Source organism: Chanodichthys erythropterus, chromosome 3, assembly GCF_024489055.1.
Source record: "Chanodichthys erythropterus isolate Z2021 chromosome 3, ASM2448905v1, whole genome shotgun sequence".
In the NCBI taxonomy this organism is placed as follows: Eukaryota; Metazoa; Chordata; class Actinopteri; order Cypriniformes; family Xenocyprididae; genus Chanodichthys; species Chanodichthys erythropterus.
The window spans coordinates 14,595,178-14,619,418 of NC_090223.1; the positions used below are offsets into that span (position 1 = coordinate 14,595,178).

Sequence of the window (24,241 nt, forward strand, 5' to 3'; positions counted from 1 at the left end):
ATTGCACACTTAAACTTTTTTTGTAAGGGTATTGTGTGTATGTGTGCAGGTGTAGGAGTTTGTCACTATGAGGTTTCTGATCTCACTCTGTGTGTCGCTGCTGATGCTGATGATTAATTGTGAGTATTTTATAATCTGTCATGTGGATGGATCTACAGGTTGAACCAACGGACAGTATTAAAACATTATGCTTTTGTATTTAACATGTGAAATGATTCATGGACAAACATGTTTCTTATGTTTTGTCACTTTATTGAATCTTTCCATCCTTTGCTTTTTATTAAAAATTTGGTAGGAATAATTCACACCTGCCATATTAAAGCCTCTCGGATATTGGTTGGTATTCATTAAGGGTGCTGATCAAATTAAAGCTGAAATTGGTGTATGAACTGTTAGTATGGCCTTTCTCACATGGTCATTTTAAGAGTATGTAATGCATTGTTTTAAGATCAGTAGCAATATATTTTAAGGGATAAGTAATGTAGGTCGGTCATCAAAGCAAAATTAACTTCTTGAATTTGCATCTAATGTATAGAAGATTTGCCTTGAATAAAGAAAAAAAAATGTTTTGGGTTATTTTATTTCTTGCAGTTGCGTTCTTATTTTTCATATTTACAATTACAATTTCAACTTTATTTCTGTTAATTATTACTTCATTTGGCAAAGTTGTGACTTAATATGTTGTTATTGCTAAAAGAGAAATCTCAGATGTCAGATGAAGGTAATGACTTGAATAGGAATGTCTTGATGTTAAACACATAAGAAAAACAAGGAACGATCAGAACGATAAGAAGGCAACGATTGTCACTATGATATTGAACGATCAGAACGATAAGAAGGCAAGATGATGAACAGGTGAAATGGGCGGGGTTACATGTGAGAGGATCCCTGATAGACAGCAGAACAGTAACAACATCTTCCCCTGGTGGTCAGAGCAGGACCTGGAAACCAAAAAGTGAAAGACAAAGCAGACATGACGGTTATCAAATTTTAAGCATCAATTACATGAAATTTTAAGCAAATGAAATATTTTTATTTCAAAGAGAAATATTTCAGTGTTTCAAAAGAGAGTTTTCAAAAAGATTCCTTGTATTCAGTTTATGTTATCAATAAGCATTTACATTTTGTAAATGTTTTTAGTCAAAGTTGCTTTAGTACTTTTAAAAACATAGCAAGAATAAACAAATCAGCACAACTTTTAATTTCAGCATTATCTAGAAAGATGTCTGTTGTTAAATTAGTAATAATAAGTAATACTATTACTTTGTGTAACTAGTAGTGTAACTATTTACTAACAAGATTTCTGTAATAATTTTACAGCTCTTTACAGTTAGTGTTAATTTTGATGCCTTAATTTTGATTAATTTTGATGCCTCATGATTTGAAATCTGATTTGAAATCCAACAATCCATCCATTCCTAGATTAATTTTTGTAACATTCACAACTCGCACGTGCATGTGACGTCACTTCCTACTGATCTACACTGTAAACCCTAATGCTCAAAATACTTAATTGGTTTGAGTAGGACAAACTTAAATGAAACAAATTAGTCCAGTTAAATTAACTGTTATGAGTATTTAGAAATTTTTGAGTTCACATCACTGACATATTTTAAGTAAACTGAACACTGAACGTTTCATTGTTTTGAGTTGTATGAATTAATTTCTTTTAATTTAGAATAACTTAAGTTTAATTGAAACTGAGATGGGATTTCTGTTTCCCAGAATGCTTTACCCATGGCACTCCAAAGGGAGGGTAAATGCTCAAATTAATTGTTATATAATGTTTATTGTGTAAGATTAATGGTAAGGGAGCTTTAGTAGTGATTAATGTTTTGTTATGCTAATATTATAGCTAGCCAGTGTTATATTTTGTTCACTTGACTACTTACAATATCTCAAATGTTTCCAACTATTTGTAAATCGTGAGAAAATTTTAACCAAGGCTCCGGGACGTGTGAGGAGTCGCCTGTCAATTGCTTCATACCTGCGTTACCCTCGGTTTCCGGTTTTATTTTGTAGAAATCATGGAAACACCAAAGACGCTTTAATATATTACATGTTTTAATAGACAATGAAATAACTGTTTTGATATATTTATGGACAGAAAACTAATTATTGTTATATAGCTCAACACATTTAGTCTTGTTTAAATCTATTTTCTTGATTTTTTTGCGAGTAACATGTTTTACCATGCCTCAGGGAAAAACACTATTTTGTCAAATAGCTAACATAGCTTAATTAGATGCAGCTTTATTTTTATTAACAGTAATACATAATTTTCTCCATCATACAATACGTTTTAAAATTAATTGCATGCCATTTATCAACATAAGCCATCCAGCATTTAATATGATATTCTCAAATCGATCTATCTTACAGCAGTGTGTCTCAAACAAGTGTCTCACAGCAGCCGCCACTCAATGTATCTAATATGATAAACAGAGCTGCGTTACCTCATACTCATGACCGGAAAAGCGGAAGCAGCGCCGGCGACTGTGACATAATAAAAGTTCTGCTGCTCGTAAGGTGTGTGTTGCACTTCAGTGCTCCAGCGGCCTCGTTCAGCTCCCACAACACTTGGCCCTGCTCTGCTTCATAGTACAGTAACATTAATAATCACATGAACATGATTTCTTCCTGAGTCCTATCCCAATTCTTTTCCACTGGCTGTGAGGTGAAGATCACATGTCCCAAGATTCCGCTCTCAAACTTGGCGTCATCAAGCTACACCTTTGTTTTGTTTTGTTTTGAAGCGGACATAAAATTCTACATATTGCACCTTTAAGTTAAATGTATAGTACTCAAACAGTGAAGTAAATGAATCATTTGATTTGCAAGAACTAAAAAAGTTAATCAATTAAATCTTTTATGTTAATTGCTATCAAAATGTATGAGTATCAAACATGAGTACTACAAACTCAAAACTTGATAGTTCTGCTTACTTAAAATTGGGAACATAACTCAAAACTTTTGATGTAGCTGATTACCAAAATTTTTTTGAGTTAGTCCAACTTATTCGTGTTTACAGTGTAATGTGGATTTTGGTCATATGATGAGGCAAAAAATATGTTGTAGCATTTTAGAATAAGCTAAGTCCTACCCCTGCTTAGTATTTCCCATGTAAACATTCTTTATTCTTATAAAAAAAACAACAATAGACCAAATCACTTGAAAATTGCATAAAAATACCATGCTGTTGTAATCGTTTATATATTAGCTTCTTGTTTCATATGTAGAAATGCTTCTCTGGGTTAGTACATTTTACATATAATCATTTAGCAGACACTTTTATCCAAATAAGGAGAGCAATAGAAGCAATCAAGCCAACAATAGGGCAACAATATTCAAGTGCTGTGACTAGTCCCAGTTAGTATGCATAGTATGTATGAAACTGAACTCAGAAACGTAGTGGAACTTCATCATTGGAAGAGTAATATGAGTGACACGCAATGCAAATCTTCCTCAGAGTTATAATAGCTGTTGTACAAATGAAAACACAGGGAGACAGTGCTGGAAGCAACTATGCTCACCAGATCACATAATTCAGTGGAAAATGCATAGCTATAATAGTTCTGTATAAAGAAATAAAAAATAAAATATGTAAAACCTAGCATAACAAAAAGGCACACATGCGAAGTCAGAATTTTGAAAAGAAAATACTCAGTTACGACAGTTATTTAGCAAATTACTGCTACAAGGAAGTAATAAGTAATAATATTACTTTTAAAAGAGTGACAACAAGTAATAAATTGCCTTAATTTTTTGAGAAACAAGCCCAACTTTGTATACTACACATTAGGTTTAGAGGTCTATAAGTTTATGTCATACTAACAATATTCATAAATAAACTTTCTGCAGTGAATACTTTTCAGCACAAAACTAAGCTTAGCTTTACCTTTGGGGAAACAAATTCAGATAAAGTTTCTAGAAAATTAATAGGTTTTTATTAGAGATGAGTATAAATGATACATTTGAGGTTCTCAATCCACATCTTCTCTGTCATGCAGACACAAATGTTTACCTGTATTGTACTGTTAGTTTTTTTTTTTTGCTCTCTGTATTATGAATAATAATCAGTGATTGAGAATGTATCATCACAGAACTGATTGTTTCTGTTGTTTTATTCAACATCAGGTTCTACAACTTCCGGCTCTGATCCATGCTATAATTATACCATTCTTGATCAATACTGGAGAGACATACAGCCGAATTACTACATTAACACACATGATGACACTCTTGTTGAATGGAGTGGCTGGTATCGGCTGTATCTAAGAGGAAAAAGTGCTCAGATGTCTGAGTGGTGTGTGAGTACTACGCATTGTGGTGGTGAAACTGGACTGTCTCTTAATGGTTCTCATCCACGAATTGAGAATGGAGTGGTGACCCGTAAAGTTGTGGGAACTAATGCATGGTGGTGGTTGTGGTCATCGTCTTCTTGTGGCAGCTACAAGTCCACCTCCATTCGAGTCAAAGCCTGTCCAGGAGATTATTACGTCTATGAATTTGTCAAACCCAATGCATCAATCCCCAAACCAACGTATTGTGCAGGTGAATTTTAAAAGTCAATATGAAGAGTAAATGCTCTATGTATTAAACATGTTTTAAACAGTTAGAATCAGTGCTGTGCATTCCATTAAACATTAGCTCATCACACCCACCCATCATTACTGTAGCGCTCCCTCAATAAAGGAAATAGAAACACAAAACATAAAACCAAACAAAATCAACTTAAGAGTCTTCAAGAAACACAGACACAGATGACACAGTATGTGAGCACGGGGTAATATTACCACACAGTCCTCTTGGACCTTTGGATCAGACTGCATGGCACTGGTTAGAATATAACTGCTGATTTCAAAATCATGAAAGTAACCATGCTTATACGTTTTAGAATACTCTAAATTGTCTTCAATGTTAATGCAGTGTTTTAACTGTACTTTTGCAAACTCCATGACAGTTGCTTTCCAAAACATCAGCAGTGATCCGTGCTACAACTATCAGTCTCTGGATCGCCCCTGGAGAGCCAACAATGAAAGTGTAGACAGCATTTGTGATTATTATTTCTCCTGGAATGGCTGGTACCGGTTTTTCTACTATGGAATGAACATCCAGATGCCAGAGACCTGTGTTGGTTCAGACAGCTGTAACGCATGGATCACGCTGTACCTCAACGGTCCTCACCCTCGGATAGGGGATGGAGTGGTGACCAGGGAGGTCTGTGGAGGGACTTATGGGACTCGCTGCTGTGAATACAGAACAAGACCCATCAGAGTGAAAGCATGTCCAGGAAATTACTACGTCTATGAACTTGTGAAACCAGATGTGTGGTGTGCGGGATACTGCACAAGTACTATGATTTAGTCCATTTTTTTGACAAAGTCTTTAAAACAATTTAAAATAATTTTTCATAATTTTTTGTCATATTTCATATAATTTCCTTTTTCAGATATCAGCACCGTTTCACAGCCAGTTCCCTCTATAAGTCCCACCATAATCACTGGATCCAACAATTTGAGTAAGTTGTTAATCGTAGTATGTAAACGAATAAATTAGTTATTACAAATAAATAAAACATTGTGTTGTGTCACATGTGGCATCACTAAAACATGTTGAGTATTATTTTTTTTTTTAGAATCTTGTGATCTTTATGTTTGACATATTCAGATTTGTACTCATGGGCCACGTTCAGACTGTCAGTCCAAATCCGATTTTTGTGCATATCCGATTGAAATCTGATCAGATTTAGCCAGTCTGAATGGCCAAAAATCACATGAAATGCGATTTTTACAAATCCATTTTGAAATCCTATTCAAATCGCATTTCTGGAAATCCGTTTCAGTCTTACCTCTCTGATCAGATTTCGTGTGGTTTATGTGACTGTTTCACGCCACATAAATCGTAAATGTCAGACGTTGTCATAGGAAACATATGGAGCCCCGGAAATGACATGCAGAAAAAAAAAAATAGTAGTCTAAATCATGCTGTTACGTGTGGCTGTTCAAGAGATGAGGTGTATAGGGATTTCCACAATATACAGGTATTTAATAAATGAAGGAGAATAACACACAACCAAACACATTGAGATTACATTAAGATTAGACAAGGAGTGCAGGGAGTGAGTCCATAATAAAGGGAGTGCAGATGATCAGGAACAGGTGCGGGTAATCCGTGATGAAGGGGAGATGACGAGGAAGTGAGTGCAGGTGTGGAAACAGGAAGATCTTGGGAAATGGAGTCCGGGAGACAAGGGAACTGTGACAGTACCTCCCCCTCCCGGTAGGCGCAGCCTCGCGCCGTAGATGGAACAACCGGGGAGGGGGGAGGGGTGCCCTGGAGACCTCACGCAGGTGCAGGGAGAGGAGCGGACAAGGACGGAGGTCTCCAGGGTGTGTCCATGGATCCAGGCGACCATGGCGGGTCAGAGGCCGTGGGCAGCCATGGCGGGACTGGAGCCTCAGCAGGCCATGGCGGGTCTGGAACCTCGGCTGGCCATGGCGGGTCTGGAGCCTTAGCAGGCCCTGGAGACATCAAGACCCCGCCCAGGAGTTCCCCACTCACGGGTATATGCGGGTATAAGTCCCTGGTGGTAGGGCAGGACTTGTGGGCTGGAACTGGTAGGTGGGCTGGAGCGGGCTCAGCGGCGAAGACTGGAGCGGGCACATGGAAGGCTGGAGTGAGTTCGTGGAAGGCTGGAGCGGGCTTGGAGAAGGCTGATGAGTGCTCATGGTAGGCTGGTGAGGGGTCTGGAGACGGGATCCAAGACATACCCTCATATTCTATCAAAAGCCCCACTGGTACTGGAGCAGACTCGGCGAAGGCAGGAGCGGGCTCGGCGAAGGCAGGCTTCATAGGAGTTTCTGGGGATGCATCGGCCACTTTCTTGGGCCGTCTGGACCTCTTCTTGGATGGCTTAGGCTGAAGGTCAGATAGGGCCATAGGAGAATGCCCACTGGAGCGATAGGTGGAGGAAGTCGGTGGCTGGTGAACTGGCCAGGCCACCTGTGCTTCTGAGGGAGCCGGACAAGGAAGATACGATCACCTATGAACCTCTTCAATTCCAAACTCGGAACCATTGAGGAACAGAACCAGATTAATAGATTCGACTAAGGAATAGAGGCATTCAGGTTCACAATAGCAGATCGTATCCTCATCCAGACCCCTCAGAAAGCAGGAGTTCAAAACTGTATCTGGCCAGCTTACAAGACAGCTCTGCAAATTCCTCAACATATCTCTCCAGCGGGCAGCCGTCCTGCTTAACAGTCCATATGCGGTCCTCCGCTGAGAGCTTGGGCTGACGTTTTCTAGAAGGCATGGAGACGAGGAAGATACCCATATTAGTTTTGTAGAAATCCAATGGTTAGGTCTTATCTTCTGTTACGTGTGGCTGTTCAAGAAATGAGGCGTATACGGATTTCCACAATATACATGTATTTAATAAATGAAGGAGAATAACACACAACCAAACACATTTAGATAACATTAAGATTAGACAAGGAGTGCAGGGAGTGAGTCCATAATAAAGGGAGTGGAGATGATCAGGAACAGGTGCAGGTAATCCGTGATGAAGGGGAGATGACGAGGAAGTGAGTGCAGGTGTGGAAACAGGAGGATCTTGGGAAATGGAGTCCGGGAGACAAGGGAACTGTGACACATGCACACAATTTACTAATTTGTTCCCTCGATTTATAAATCATGCACATGTTTTATAAATCGAGGGAACGAAATAGTAAATTGTGCACACGATTGAATTTTTTTCTTGCATGTCATGTGCAGGGCTCCAAAGAACATGCAGAAAGTCGCTGCAGAAACAAAGGTTATGTTGTTGCAAAGTGCTGGACGAAAAGAAATTGGCAATGCAGCGGAGACATGTTTTGAGACCGGGGGAGACGACAGCATGGAATAAAGCCGCTCATATCAGCCTCCTGTGTTTCTGCTGCTGAAGCCCCGTTCACCACCAGTGACAAGGCGACATGATCCCATTCATTTCAATGGAGCGCTGACGACTTCCAACAGTGACATGAGCAACAGTGACCGTAGGCATCGAGAGACACGTGACAAGTTCAGAAAATTCAACTTTATGCAAATGAGTAACGAATTTCCCTAGCGACAACCAATAGGAGTGAAGGCTCTCTGGAGCTCACGTCACCGTCTCGAGTGCAGGCAAGAGAGGATTCCACAATTTCACTGCATACATATAATTAATGATGCATGGAAAAGAAACTGCCACAGAAAGCCTATGCTAGGATTTCAAGCCTAATTCCTAGTCAAATTAGAATGATTTCTTAGTTTTATATATCATTTGTGATTGCATTTTCTATAGATATGAGCAGATATGCAGTGTACCAGTAACATTAGAGCAACAGCACTAGGAATGCCCAAAAGCGACTTCACAGAGACAAGCGACATGCAGCGACGGTAGTCGCTGGCGGTATCAATGGGGTTTTACGCAGTAGTCCAGTGTCAGCGGCTACACATTTTCATGTTGTGTCATCTGTACTGCAAACCCCTCTGTGTTGCGGTTGTTGTTGTTGTTTTGGCGTATACCTACCAACGAAACATCATTGCCATAGAAACCAATGCAGACATTCCGAAAAATGGACATACAAATCTGATCATACAGATCTGAACAGTTATGATACACAGTGTGGACATCAATAATTTTAGATCAGATTCCAAATGCATACACAAATAATCAAATTTGGAATGACAGAACATAGCCATGAAGTTTCTCAATGAAAATGCCTTGTTTGTTTTAATCTCATCATATCATCACTCACAGATTATGACCCGTGCAATAACTACAACACACTCAACAACTATTGGAGAAACATACTTGATTACGGGCATCAATATGGACTCAATTCTGATTATGATGACACTCGTGTTAGCTGGGATGGCTGGTATCGACTCTACATTAATGGCTTGAGTGCTCAGATGCCTGAATGGTGTGTGTCTTACTTGCCATGTGGAGGTTTTAGTTCTCTGTGGCTTGCCGGCTCTCATCCTCAGTTAGGAGATGGAGTTGTTACTCGTGACATTTACGGCTCTCACTTTGAGGAGTGCAGATACTACAGATCCAACCCAATCCAAGTCAAAGCTTGTCCTGGAAATTATTATGTCTACAAATTTACTAGGCCTCCTCTTTCAATCCCAGCTCCTGTATATTGTGCAGGTACATTCATTGTTCTTTATACTGAATTTGACATGCTTATCATGAATTACATTGTAGGATTTCATATTACTATCTTGAATAAATTAATCTGCAGTATAAAATGTTCTCTCTCTACTTTTTCATAATAGTACGTTTCACCACCCCAAGCATCGACCCCTGCTTTAACTACAACAGTCTGGATGAGCCTTGGAGAGCCACAAACAATCGTTATGATAGTAACAATTTAAGGTGTGATAACTTCCAGAGCTCAGGCTGGTACAGGCTGTTCTACAATGGTCAGAGTGTCCAGATGACAGAATCCTGTGTTAATCAGTACATGTGTGGCACTTACATCCCAATGTGGCTCAACGGCTCTCATCCACAGCTGGGAGATGGAGTGGTCACCCGTCAGATCTGTGGTTCCGCATGGACTGGCTGCTGTAATTACAAATCCCTCCCTATTCAAGTCAAAGCCTGTCCAGGAAATTACTATGTTTATGAGTTTGTCAGACCAATATTTTGTGGAGCTTATTGTGCAAGTGAGCATTTACTCAAATGTATTTCAGTTATTTACCTTTCGGGTTATTATTAAATTGATATTGATAAAAACAATTGTTCCTAATATCAGATGTCACAGCCCCTTCGACAACAGCAACACCAGCAACACTAACAACAGCAACAACACCAAGAACAGCATCAACAGCAACATCAACAAGAACTGCAATAACACCATCAACAACAGCAACAACAACAAGAACTGCAATAACACCATCAACAACAGCAACAACAACAACACCAAGAACAGCATCAACAGCAACATCAACAAGAACTGCAATAACACCATCAACAACAGCAACAACAACAAGAACTGCAATAACACCATCAACAACAGCAACATCAACAAGAACTGCAATAACACCATCAACAACAGCAACAACAACAAGAACTGCAATAACACCATCAACAACAGCAACAACTTCAAGAACACCATCAACAACAGCAACAACAAGAACTGCAATAACACCATCAACAACAGCAACAACATCAAGAACACCATCAACAGCAACATCAACAAGAACTGCATTAGGAACAGCAACAACACCAAGAACACAAACAACAGCAACGACAACTATTACTCCACAAATCACAGCCACTGGTAAAGTATCATCTTGCATACTTCATGAATTCAATCTTTTTGAATATGCATTTTAATTACATTCACTCTCAACATTTTTCTGTTCATCCCATGGTTACACATGCGTGTAGTCAATTCAAAGAAAAAGTAATGTCTGTCAGGACCTCTTCTGTCAAAGATGAACATACAGTTTGTATTGGTGGTATTGTTCAGTTCTGGGCAGGAAAAGGAGCCTATCATGGGTAAGAACAGGGAGTACAGCGATAATCCCCAAAACAAAACCATATGCCGACATCTGCCAACAACAAACTTACAGCGATATGTTTCGGATATTCTCAGTTAATGCACTAGTCCTCTTTCTCTCACAGCAAAATTTGCTTAGTAAAAAAAAGATATTTTCATATCAGTAGAGCCTCAACCTTACTAATACTATTGAAACAGTCATTTAAACCACTATACGACAAGCATTTGAATGTGGTAAAAGCAGACAACTTCAGCTGATCTACTTTATCAAAGCACAAGTGATCTTAATGAAACACTGCTGCAATTGGTATAAAGAAGTCATTTAAGAAAAGTCAAGGGTCAAGTGCTCAACTAAAGCAAACACTTTTCACTATGATGGTGACTTCTAATTAATTTTTCAATAAAAAAACAAGCAAAAAACAACATTAATTAGAGCTAAACCTTTATAAATTCTATGGTGTATAGATAAGATAAAGTGCAGTCAGTTGGACGTACAAAGGCACAGTGCTCAGTGTTCATTCAGTAAAGAAATAAAGTCAGTCTGGTCTGTAATAAGTTTTTGTAATGCTGCCTGTTTTTGGAGTTGTTTAATCATCCTCTGCTCAGATCTTGAGAAATTTAATTGATTTGATTGCAGTTGATGATTCAGCGGCTGAAATCAGATCAATTATTATTTGCAGGAGAAATTAATTTAAATGGGAATAAAGTTCTCAAACGAAACATGGCTGAAACATTTGAAATAAAAATATAATTATAAATAAATAAAATAATTATTTAATTTATTGAATTAATAAAATAAGCCAAAATAGGTCACATGAACATTAACTTTTGTATTGAAGACTATTGAACTAAGTTCAAATAACTAAAATTGTCAAGTTGAAAATACATAATATTTTAAGTAATTTTTAACTTAACTGATTCAGTGAAAAATAATAACTCAAAAATTAAGTTCACCTTAATTCCATAAAGTTATTCCAACTAAACTTTATAAACTCAATTACCTAAATTTGTGAAGGTGAAATACATAACATTCTAAGTCATTAAAACTTAAATAAGTCAGTAGAAATTAGCACCTCAAAAAGTTAAGTTGAGTGAACAAAAAACATTTTACTGTTTGTACTGAAAACTTTAAAAGTTTAGTTGGGGTAACTTTGTGAAAGTAAGGTGAACTTTTTAAGTTCAAACAACAATAAATTTGTCAAGTTGAATACTTAATATTCTACGTAAATACAACTTAACTGAGTCAGTGCAAAAAGATAACTAAAGTGTGTTAAGCGAATATTTTTTTTACAATGTGGAGAAGAGCAGTATGCCCCTTTAGTTACTCAGTTACCTGAATGAGCTTAAGCAATATGCATGTTCCCAATAACAACCAGAAAAGCGTAAAGGGATAGTTTACCCAAAAAAATTAATTATCCCATGATTTACTCACCCTCACCCTGCAATTAAAGTAAAAAGCATATTTCCAATAGTATCCAGAAAGCTTAAAGCAACAAGCATGTTGGCAATAATAACCAGAAAAGGTTGAACAACAAGCATGTTGTTAAAACAATCAATGAGGATAGAAGGAAAATGTGACTTAGCTGCAGCGAAGACACATTCAGATGGAAGAAGAGTGACAGTTAGCCAGATGTGACAAGGATGCTTTGATCTTCCTCAGGAGCTTGTGGGAGCTTGCTTGGAATTTTGCTCTTAAGGCCCAGCGAAACTCAATGAAAATACTCTGAGGTCAGATTCAATCCAAGAAGTTACTATTAGTAGATGTGGCAAATTGGCTTGTTCAAGGTTCAATAAACGTGCATCCCATGGGAAATCCATATATTGTGTGTGTAATACAGTGGCATCACAGCAGAGTATTCTGCCCTTCATAAATCAAAGCATGTGACAGACAATGGTCAGAGGAGAACTCCTGAAAATTTTAACATAATGAACAAAGTTTTAGCAATGCCACTGCTATCAATTCCTAGTAGAAAGTAAGAATTGCTTCTCAATGTAATTCTAAAGGTCAAGTGGATAAAAAAAAGTCTGGGACATGATCAAAATGATGAAATTATCCCTACAGTTCGCTACAAAAAAAACTATTTTATTACATTGGGGGACTTCAAGCATTGGGGGATTCTGTGGGGACTATGGCCTGTTCACACGACTCAGTGTCTTTTCGTGTTGTATCATATTTATCTGTACTTCTCTTAGGTGTGAAAGATCACTGTTCTGAACTCAGCTGCTCTGAGGATGAACACTGTGGGAAGAGAAATGGTGTTTATGGCTGTTTATGCAACAACAACAACAACACCCACAGATCAAATTCTGACTCTTTTGGTTGGTATTGTTTAACAATAAACAAATGTGTTTTTTTAATGACATTTTAAATGATTCTGTCAATCTTATGAATGTTTTCTTTCAGATTTCTCAGAAACCTGTGAAAGCAGCTCTGGCTCCATGTCTGTGTCTCGCTGTCAGCTCTTTGAGGCTGGTTTTTCAGCTGACATCTTACACCTCAATGATCCGAGCTGCAGAGGAACGGTCCGGAACGGCAGAGTGGAATTTCATTTTGATAACGATCAACACATCTGTGGTACAAATCTTGTGGTAAGATTCACTAAGTATAGTCTATTCAAGACTCAAGTACATCATCCAATCATCCAGTCATGGGGGTCAAACTCTGTAACTTCAAAAGAAAGGGCCCTAAAATATGTACCTCTCTAGAGCAGTTTCTAGGAATATTCCCTAATATCAGTGATTTACTGGTTGGACAAAAAAATGCGAAAACCCATTATCATATGGATTAATACCATTTGTGAAGGTTACAGTGAAAAAAAAATTACATTGCAATTTATCTATTATTTATATTTGTTGTTTTATTTTCTCTAGTTTGTATCAGTGAAGTGTAAGAGCCTTGTGTAAGATGGGCGACTTGTTAGACATCTGAGACCAGTTAACCCTTAAATGCATGACTGTTTCGCCAATCATTCTTACATATTCGGGTCTTTATCGACCCGGATCAATATCTAACATGGAAGGATCTCTACCTGTCGCGATAATATAAAACTCCTCTGATATTAGAGTAACAATTACAGAAGAATAAAATAAAGCATATTTTGTTACCTTTTGGAGCTCGAAAGGGCTCCGTTTGAGCAGATGTTTTATGCCATCATCACTGTCCTCATCAGAGCTCATTTCCCAGTAAATTCAGCAAATAATAGGCTAGTTTTATGTTTGAGGTCACGAATATGAGCCCATTCGCGATCTCAAACGTATTCTGAAAACTATATAATTTTCAACATCTTCAAAATCAATATTTTGATCGCTAACAGCTTCACCAGATCCATCCAGTAACAGTTACAGTCATATTTGATTGCGTTCAGTACTTGCTCTGCAGTAAATCACTGAGCCATTTCATGTTTCTTTTATTATTCCGTTTTCTGTCTAAATGAGTTGTCACTTCATCATTGTGTTTCAGACATTGCCACCTTGTGGAATAAAGGTGAATTGCACTTTTTCTGTCATCTAAGATTCAATTATTGTTTTGCAGAAAAAAATATACGTACACTCATACACACCTCGGGTCGTTTGCAACCCTATACAATTTTTACACAAAATGAACGTATACAAAGCATGGCAAGAGTTCATCAGCTAAGAAAAATAAAGGGTAAAAACTGAAAGTAAATTACAGGGATGCACAATGAGCAATAAGAAGGACTGTGTCCAAACAACACAGACACACTGCAAATTGACAGCATATCTCAGTATTTACCCTGAAGATCATGTTTTCACAAAAACTGACCACAGAAAACGTCTCGGGTTACGAGTGTAACCCCTGTTCCCTGAGTAAGGGAACGAGACGCTACGTCGAATGACGTGATGGGAACCCTCTGTATTTTGTGTTCGTGAAGCACCTCTGTATCCAACCAATGAAGAAACGTGACGTCAGAGGCGGGTGACGTCACGGATCAGGAAGCTATAAAGCACACCTGAACACAAAGCACGCCAGCTTCTGTAAAATGTCTGAAGCAAGCGCACCAGGTATGCAGGAGATACGGCCACGTGACGTAGCGTCTCGTTCCCTTACTCAGGGAACAGGGGTTACACTCGTAACCCGAGACGTTCCCTTTCGTGGGAACTATCGACGCTACGTCGAATGACGTGATGGGAACGCAATCCCAACTATGCCGTGTCTCCGAGTGCCTGGCTGCTATCTTGTAGGACCCTGGCCCCCGAAGTGATATTAAGATTAAGATTATAAAATCTGATGAAGGTGTGCTGGGATGACCATCCAGCCGCACCACAAATGTCGTCCATGGAGACTCCAGATAAGAGAGCTCTGGACGCGGCCATACCTCTCGTGGAATGAGCGCGCACCACTAAGGGACACGGACATCCCACTGTCTCATATGCAAGTGAGATGGCCTCGACCACCCACTTGCTTATCCACTTTCTTTCCTGATCCGAACTCGTAAAAGGAGGCAGGCAGAAAGCCTCGAGTACAATGGGACCTGGGACCCTCGTCGGAACCTTCGGAACATAGCCCGGCCTGGTATGCAGAAAGGCTTTCACCATACCAGGCGCAAACTCAAGACAAGATGGAGCGCTTGTAAATCACCAATTCTCTTCAAAGAAGAGACGGCAAGAGAAAGATAGTTTTAAGTGTCAAGAACTTGTCTGACACCTCCTCTATTGGCTCGAAGGGAGCCTCAGCCAGCCCTTGGAGCACAATAGTGAGGTCCCAGGTCGGGGTCTTTGTGCGCACCACAGGTCTCAACCTGAGTGCACCACGGAGGAAGCGTACTACTAGGGGGTCTCGACCCAGCGAGGAGCCCCCTACAGGGATATGATGAGCCGAAATAGCGGCCACATATGCTTTCAGCGTGGAAGGGGTTAAACCTTCCGAAAACTTTTCCTGAAGGAACTGAAGCATGTCAAAGACAGAAGAATGGACCGGGTCCAAATTATGCTGTTCACACCACACAGAGAACAATTTCCATTTACATAAGTACAACTTCCTCGTGGAGGGAGCTCTGGAGTGAAGGATGGTCTCTACAACCTCGGTTGAGAGACCAGTTCCTATGAGCCTTGCCCCCTCAGGGGCCAGGCCCACAGTTTCCACATTTCTGGGCGGGGATAGAGAATTGTGCCGCCCGCTTGAGACAGGAGATCCTGCCTGAGAGGAAGCTCTAAGGGAGAGCCTTGAAGTAGAGACATTATGTCCGAAAAACCATATTCTGGTCGGCCAGTACGGGGCCACCAATATTAGGTCGACCTTCTCCTGGCGAACCTTCTCCAGAACTCCCAGGAGCATTGAGACTGGGGGGAACACATACAGACGTAGCCTCGGCCACGTCTGTAGCATGGCATCCAGCCCTAGAGGTGCTGGGTGCTGAAGTGAGTACCACAGAGGGCACTGAGCTGACTCCTCTGTGGCAAATAGATCGACTTGAGCTCGACCGAAAGTTTTCCATATCAACTCCACCACCTCAGTGTGGAGTTTCCATTCCCCCGGTCTCGCGCCCTGCCTCGACAGGGCGTCCGCTCCCACATTCAACCGCCCGGGGATGTAAGCTGCTCTCAGCGAGAGGAGCTTTCCCTGGGACCAGAGGAGGATGCGACTGGCCAGCCTGAATAACAGGCGAGACCGCAAGCCCCCCTGATGGTTGATGTATGAGACCACCGCAGTGTTGTCCGTGCGGCCCAACCCATGGTGATCTCTCAGGTCTGGGAGGAAGTGTTTTAATGCAAGAAACACCGCCATCATCTCCAGCCGATTTATGTGCCAGGAGCACTGATGGTCCTCCCAGAGACCCTGAGCCGAGCGACCACTCATGATCGCCCCCAGCCCGTGAGGGAAGCATCCGTCGTAAGCATTACGCGACGACGAGAAGTACCCCAACATGGGTTCTGGGACAGGAACCAAGGCTTTTTCCACATGACCAGAGCACGAAGGCATCGCCGCGTGACTTTGATCATGCGAAAAAGGATTTCCCCTCGGGGAAAACCCCTTGGCCCTGAGCCACCACTGCAGGGGTCTCATGTGCAGAAGGCCAAAAGTAATAACGTTGGACGCAGCTGCCATAAGACCCAACAGTCTCTGAAACTGTTTTACAGTGAGTGACTGGTCATAAGAGACCACCGTCATGTTGTCCGTATGGACCAACATGTGGTGGCCCCTCAGGTCTGGGAGGAAGTGTTTCAGTGCTAGAGACACCGCCATCATCTCCAGCCGATTTATGTGCCAGGAGCGCTGATGGTCCTCCCACAGACCCTGAGCTGAGCGGCCACTCATGACCGCTCCCCAGCCCGTGAGGAAAGCATCTGTCGTAAGCATTACACGACGACCAGAAGTCCCCAGCACGGGTCCCTGGGTTATTAACCAGAGCACGAAGGCATCGCCGCGTGACTTTGATCATGCGAAAAGGATTTCCCCTTGGGGAAAACCCCTTGGTCCTGAGCCACCACTGTAGGGGTCTCATGTGCAGAAGGCCAAAAGTAATAACGTTGGACGCAGCTGCCATCAGACCCACCAGTCTCTGAAACTGTTTTACAGTGAGTGACTGGCCTAACTTCACCCCTTTCACGGCCCCGAGAATGGAACTCAAACGAGCAGGGGACAACTGCGCCTGCATCGTGGTGGAATCCCAGATTACACCTAAGTAGTTTGCAACCTGACTCGGGACCAGCACACTCTTTTTGGCGTTGAGCCTCAGCCCAAGCCACTTCATGTGCGACAGGACAACATCTCGATGTTGAACTGCCAGTTGTTCTGTTTGAGCTAATATCAACCAATCGTCGATATAGTTCAGCACGCGGATGCCCTGGAGTCTCAGCGGAGCCAGCGCTGCATCCACGCGCTTCGTGAACGTGCGGGGTGAGAGGGATAGGCCGAACGGAAGAACCCTGTGTTGGTAAGCTTCGCCCCCGAAAGCAAACCTGAGGAACTTCCTGTGTGAAGGATGGATGGATACATGAAAGTATGCATCTTTCAGATCTGTCGCTACAAACCAGTCCTCGGACTTGATCTGAGGGATGATCTGTCTGAGTGTACGCATTTTGAGCTTCAGCTTCTTTATGGATCGATTTAGCACACGTAAATCTATGATCGGACGCAACCCTCCATCCTTCTTCGGAACAATGAAGTAGCGGCTGTAAAAGCCCGACATTTTGCTGGGAGGGGAAACCCTTTCTATAGCCCCTTTTTGCAAAAGCGTCGTTACTTCTTGCTCCATCATCAGAGACTGCTCTGGGGTTACCACCGTAGGAAGCACCCCATTGAACTTGCGCGGTCGTGAACCAAACTGAATTCTGTAGCCCTGTTCTATCATGAGCAGCACCCACTTCGAAACATTCGGGATTTTTCCACTCTTCCAAATATTCTACTAAGGGAACCAGTCTCTCGGGACTGGTCTCTGGTGTTTTTTGAGCACTTGGCTCGTCTATCTGACGCGGCGCACCGGCAGACAGACGAATCACGTGCTGGCCGACTCTCCTCGGAGGATCGGTGGAAACTGCTGTGCCCTGACTCACGCTTGGTGGCAGGGTTGACAGAACGGTCCCCTGAGGGCACCGAGGAGGACCCGATATCCGAACCCCCCCGGAGGGGGCTGCCCTCGAGAGATCCTGCACTATGTCAGGACCTCTTCTTTGAAGCCTTCCGAGAGATAATGACGGTCCTCAGATCCATCCTAGTCCGGAGGCTTTTAAATTCCTCAGAATTTAATGTATTCAATATTTCATTTAATCCTCAAATTAAATGCAGCCAGTTCTTATATTTTTGAACAGACTGAATATATTTAGAATACAAAGAATTATAGCTCGTAATAATTCGCAAGGTATTTTAGGGAAATAGAGAAAGGGAACTCCCGTCTACTCAGATCCCTTAATATATACATACACATACACACACATGCATAATTACGGACACGTGATATATGCGCAGCCTCGGCAAACGCAAGACCCGAGCCGTATTTTCATTCTTGCAGACTTAATTTACGCGCTGCCTCGGCAACGCGAGATCCGAGCCATATATTCTTTAATGAAAACTCAGTCTACGCGCTGCCTCGGCAAGCGCGAGATCTGAGCTATATTCTTTAATGAAAACTCAATCCACGCGCTGCCTCGGCAAGCGCGAGATTCGAGCTTTGCAATAGACTTTTATTCCCTCGAGAATAAAGCCAACTGGAGTGGAGCTACAAAACTCCCGCTAGTGCATACTTTTCTTCGGGACATTTTTATGAATGAACACGGTCACTGTCAGTTGTGAGCTCCACTCCCAGCAAACAACACATAAATCGTGTGTATCCCAACTCGCTTTGTAGTGTAGCACAGGGGGGAAAAATCAAACTGCTGTTCACGATTGATTTGTTATAAACGTGTGATTTTGAAACACGATATGTGTGTGTGACTGTGAGGTGGCGATCCTCAGATCGATATCACAATATCCACCTCCTCAGAGCTGGACATGTGAGTATCGGTGCCTCAACCCGGGGGAAGAAACCGCAGAGCGTGCTTCCACCTGGGAGACGGCGCTGAACCTGGCTGGTGAGGGCAGAGAAAAGGCGCGCCCGTCTCTAATCCCTCTGTCAGATCCATTTGTGAAACCCATGAACGGAGCCTCCGCCCTGCCTCAGCAGAAGCGGGACCCGATCCGCGGGGAACACTGCAGCAGTGTCCTGAGAGCGAGTTTTTACAGTGCACACAGACGCTCCCTCGAGAGCTGCCTGAGCTCACTCCCATTTCACTGCTGTTTCTCGCCATAATACGTGTCTTTTTTATATATAAATATATGGATTGGTGTGAGATACTCTTGTCCTCAGACGAAGAGATCTTGACTTGTTTATATGTAATAAGACAAACAACACCAAATAAGACACACAAGATACAGAGAGCGCTTGCTGAAGACAACAGAAGCTGGCGTGCTTTGTGTTCAGGTGTGCTTTATAGCTTCCTGATCCGTGACGTCACCCGCCTCTGACGTCATGTTTCTTCATTGGTTGGATACAGAGGTGCTTCACGAACACAAAATACAGAGGGTTCCCATCACGTCATTCGACGTAGCGTCGATAGTTCCCACGAAAGGGAACTTCACAAAGCCAAAATCAGTAAAAGAACTGCAATTGCCATCATAAAATGTGATCATAAAACACGGACAGTGTTGGAGCACTAAAATAAACTTTATCATCTGCCCTGGTCAGCTTAATCACCTGACTTAAATATTAATGAACTCTTGAGGTCAATGTTTTGAGAGAAGTGTGAGAAATAGATTCCTCCTTCAACATCTCTGAACAAACTAGCAAAAGTTCGGATAGACGACACTCAACTGGAAACTATTCAGAAGTTGTATTAATCTACTCTAATATGTTTGGAAGCTGTATTAAAGGCAAATTTTAGTAACTCCTTGCATATTTCCCAGATGTTCACATCATTTTGTCCAACACTTTTTTTTTTCCACAGGCCAACGGCACCCACTTCATCTATGATAACTTTATTCTGGGGACACCAAAATCAGAAGGCCTCATCAGCAGAGAGAAAGTTCTGAAGCTTTCTTTCAGTTGCGCTTACCCCCAAACACAAACACTTTCCATGAATGTGGAAATCAACTCACTGGAGAGGTGCGGATTTCACTCATTTCAGTTGTACTATCATAAACATGCCAAAAAGAGCTAGTGCAGATGTCAACATTTTCTGTGATCAATAAAATAATTTTCTTTCTTTCTTTCTGAGAAAAAAAGTCAGAATTCTGAGATAAAAACTTGCAATTGAATGATATAGTCAATTCTGACTTTTCTCGCAATTCTGACTTTTTCTTACAATTGCGAGTTATAAAGTCAGAATTTTGAGATATAACTCACAATTGCATGATATAAAGTCACAATTCTGACTTTTTCTCACAATTCTGACTTTTCTCACAATTGTAAGATATAAACACAATTGTGTGAAACTTTTTTTTCTCGCAATTCTGACATTTTCTCGCAATTTCAAGTTTATATCTCAGGAATTCTGACTTTATATCACGCAATTGTGAGTTTATATCTCAGAATTGTGACTTTATAACTCGCAATTGTGAGAAAAAAATCAGAATTGTGAGAAAAAAAGTCCGAATTCTGAGATATAAACTCACAATTTCGTGATATAGTCATAATTCTGACTTTTTTCACAATTCTGACTTTTGTTCTTACAATTGTGAGATATAAACTCAGAGTAAAGAAATGCTTCTTTTCTATTCAAAAATTATAATTTTTTACGTCACTGTAACGTAAAAAAATACTTTTTGATCTGCACATAAAACATAAACCATATCACAATCTGTACTAAAACACAGGATTCCATTTTTTTAAACTTTTTTTCTCGCAATTCTGACTTTTTTCTCGCAATTGCGAGTTTATATCTCATAATTCTGACTTTATATCATGCAACTGTGAGAAAAAATCAGAATTGTGAAAAAAAAGTCAGAATTGTGAGATATAAACTTACAATTGTGTGATAGTCAAAATTCTGACTTTTTTCCTTGCAATTCTGACTTTATATCATGCAACTGCAAGTTTATATCTCAGAACTGTTAATTTTATAAATCGCAATTGTGAGAAAAAAAAATCAGAATTGTGAGAAAAAAGGTAAAAGAGGTAAAAGTTAAAGAGTCAGAATTGCGAGATGACAACAAAATGAAAAACACAAATGAATATATAAAAAAGCAAATATGGTAAACATTTCTAAACTAAGAATATATGGTGTACTCATAAAAACTACCATAAAACAGGGTCATTCTAACACAGATCTATTCACCATTTTGACAGCATTGTGCACAAGAGCCTTCCGGCAGGTGAAGGGAGATATCGTGTTCGTATGATTCCTTATCAGGATGATCAGTTCACGCAGCCCTTCACTGGTGCAGTGGATGCAGAGCTCAACCAGGAGATGCATGTGGAAGTTCGTGTTGAGGGGGTCGACAGCCGACAGTTTGCCCTGGTGATGGACAAGTGTTGGGCTACACCTGTGAATGATCCCAATTATGATCTACGCTGGGATCTTGTCATTCAAGAGTAAAGAAATGCTTCTTTTCTATTCAAAAATGATCAGTTTTATGTCACTGTAACATGTAAAAAAAAAACAAAACTTTTTAATCTGCACATAAAAAATAAACCATATCACAATCTGTACTAAAACACAGGATTCCATTTTTTTTTATACATGGAATGCAAATTTATAGTAGATGTCTTTCATGAGAGAATTTGATAATTATCATTATTGATATTCTCAGGTGTCCCAATCCAGATGACGATACAGTGCAGCTGCAGCAGAACGGCGTCTCAACATCCAGCCGTTTCTCCTTCAGGATGTTTATCTTCACTGCAAACTCCACTAAGCTTTACCTGCACTGTGCTGTTCACCTTTGCCTTCTGTCAAGCAATCGCTGCTCAACAGTGAGTTTACAAAACCTCTAGTAATGTAATTTACCAATTATATTAACCCTATCTATCGATCTATCTATCTATCTATCTATCTATCTATCTATCTATCTATCTATCTATCTATCTATCTATCTATCTATCTATCTATTGTTTGTTAAATGTGACGGTTATAATGGATGGTTATAAATGTAAAGGTTTAAGATTCTGCCATTGAAAAAATCCTGTTGATCAAACACTAAACTAAATATCAAAAGGAATATCACCCTTCATACCCATAGCGATAAAGTTTAATGTCAGGTATGCCACAGTAGTTGTTTTTGCTGCCCTCTTCTGGAGACTTATTGCACTCCTTCATGTTTCATGCTTGTTCAGTGATATTCAACAGGGATTTACACAGCTGGACTTTGTCTTTTTCTCCTGTAGAACTGTACCTCTGGACCGCACTGGAGAGAGCGCAGGTCTCTGGACTTCCATGACAGTGCTTCTATATCCATGGGTCCTCTGATGTTGTCTGAAGGAAAAACAGGTGAACATTTCACTTAATTTTAATCATTAATAAGAAAAATTTTCTGTCATGAACACATTACATTTCGCTGCATTGCATTATATTCCCTGTTCACAGATAAGTTGGTCCCAGTGCAAGTGAAGGTATCTGAAGCTTCTTGTCTGTGTGCTTCCCTGATGGTGTTTCTTGTTCCTCTGATGAGTGTCTTTATCATCTTTTAGTATATTTCAACAAGAAAACTGACAACATTTAAGATGCATATTATCTAATGCCATTTTAATGAAGGTGGCATTGATGCTACACTGGTTGTGGGTTTCTACATGTTTCTTTATTTCATAGCAATTATGTTATATGGCATAAGTGAATTAGTATTTAATCAGTTATATTAATTGTTATGTACCACTATATTAATCTTATTTTATTTTATTAGAAGATGTGCTACAATAAGAAAGGCAATCAGATTAATGTTTACTCAATTCATATAAAAACATTAAACGAGTCATTCCTGTTCTGTGGTTCTGAAAAATGAATACACTTGTGTGGCATGTGCAGGATGATGATAGCAACTTTTTTTTTTTTTTTTTTTCTGGGAGCTTCCTCTGTTTCTCTGACTGAAAATATAACTGTATTGGGACTGTCACTGGAAAGAGTGCTAAAGCTGCTCAGGTTGTATTTCTGGTGGAAATTTTGTAGAATTTTTCATTCTTTCTAAATGTGTTGTAAACATATTATCCTGTGACAACAAATAAACAGATGCGACTGAATAAGTACAAGTGTCCTCTTTCTTTTGTAAAATAATGGTAAATACCACTTTATTTATTTGTGACTTTATTTATTGTAAAACTATAATAAAACATTGATGATTGGGTTTTAAATCTTAAACTAAACAACAAAAAATGCAAACAAACGGCCCCTTTTATCATGTTCATTTTTTTTGTGATCTCGCTAGTTTCCAGTAATTTCTTTCTGATTAGTTTTCTGATTAAACTTCTATTTGTTGGTGAAATGATGGGTTTGTGTGACATTGTTCCAGAGGCATTTTTTAGTGAAGAGCTGTAGAGCTTCTAGCCCAACGGTGGAAACGCAGCGTGGTTTTGGGCTTGGTGCTACAAGTCTGAGGCTATTAGCCCATCCCGGCATGGCCTGTTGAAAGCCCTGGCTTACACTGGGCCGACAATGGAAAAACAGATATTGATTGTTGGGATGGGCATTGGAGAGCAGCAGGAGGCCCTATATCAAACCTGTTGAAGAACTGGTTCAACTGTTTTTTATGTGATTGTATGTCACAAAGCTTGAATACTCTTCTGCTACACACTAAAAAGTATGATGTTTGGCTCTGCAGCTGGATACTATTGACTTCCATCGGTTCATTCTCCTACATAGGGAGCCTCAAGCAGAGCCTAAACCATGGTCTTGAACCATAGGCAGGGAAACACACTGATCGGATGCCAGTCAGTTACAGGGAAAACTCACACAGAGACGTACACATTAACACTCACATACAGTTTAGTGAAACCCACGCCAACAGGGAAAGAACATGCAAACTCGGTCAGGCTTCAAATAAATGGAAATCAGATAAATGGAGTCAAATGCAGTGAACAAATGTGAAAAGCTTATTAGGAAAACTTGAGGAACAAACGTGAACAATATGTGACAGTGAAGATGAAGAACCTCTGTATGGTGGCTCCCGTGTTCTCCGCACACCATAAGCGGACACAGACTGAGGAGACCACCGAGAGGAGATGCAAGCAGGATTTCAGCAAGAGTTAATGTCCCACTACAAACTCATCTTAGAGTCCTGAGCA

The 24,241-nt window shown here is 40.5% G+C and overlaps 1 protein-coding gene across 1 annotated transcript; it reads left to right on the top strand.

Moving 5' to 3' along the window:
• The first annotated feature begins 860 nt into the window (after window positions 1-860).
• LOC137003609 (uncharacterized) lies at window positions 861-22,657 on the top strand. The gene is made up of 13 exons (XM_067363820.1): window positions 861-906; window positions 4,138-4,554; window positions 4,964-5,353; window positions 5,453-5,521; window positions 8,786-9,178; window positions 9,307-9,714; window positions 12,687-12,854; window positions 12,940-13,124; window positions 19,977-20,134; window positions 21,317-21,562; window positions 21,781-21,943; window positions 22,355-22,457; window positions 22,554-22,657. The coding sequence occupies exons 1-13, from the start codon at window positions 861-863 to the stop codon at window positions 22,655-22,657; spliced, it is 2,850 nt and encodes a 949-aa protein (XP_067219921.1).
• Window positions 22,658-24,241: the final 1,584 nt, after the last annotated feature.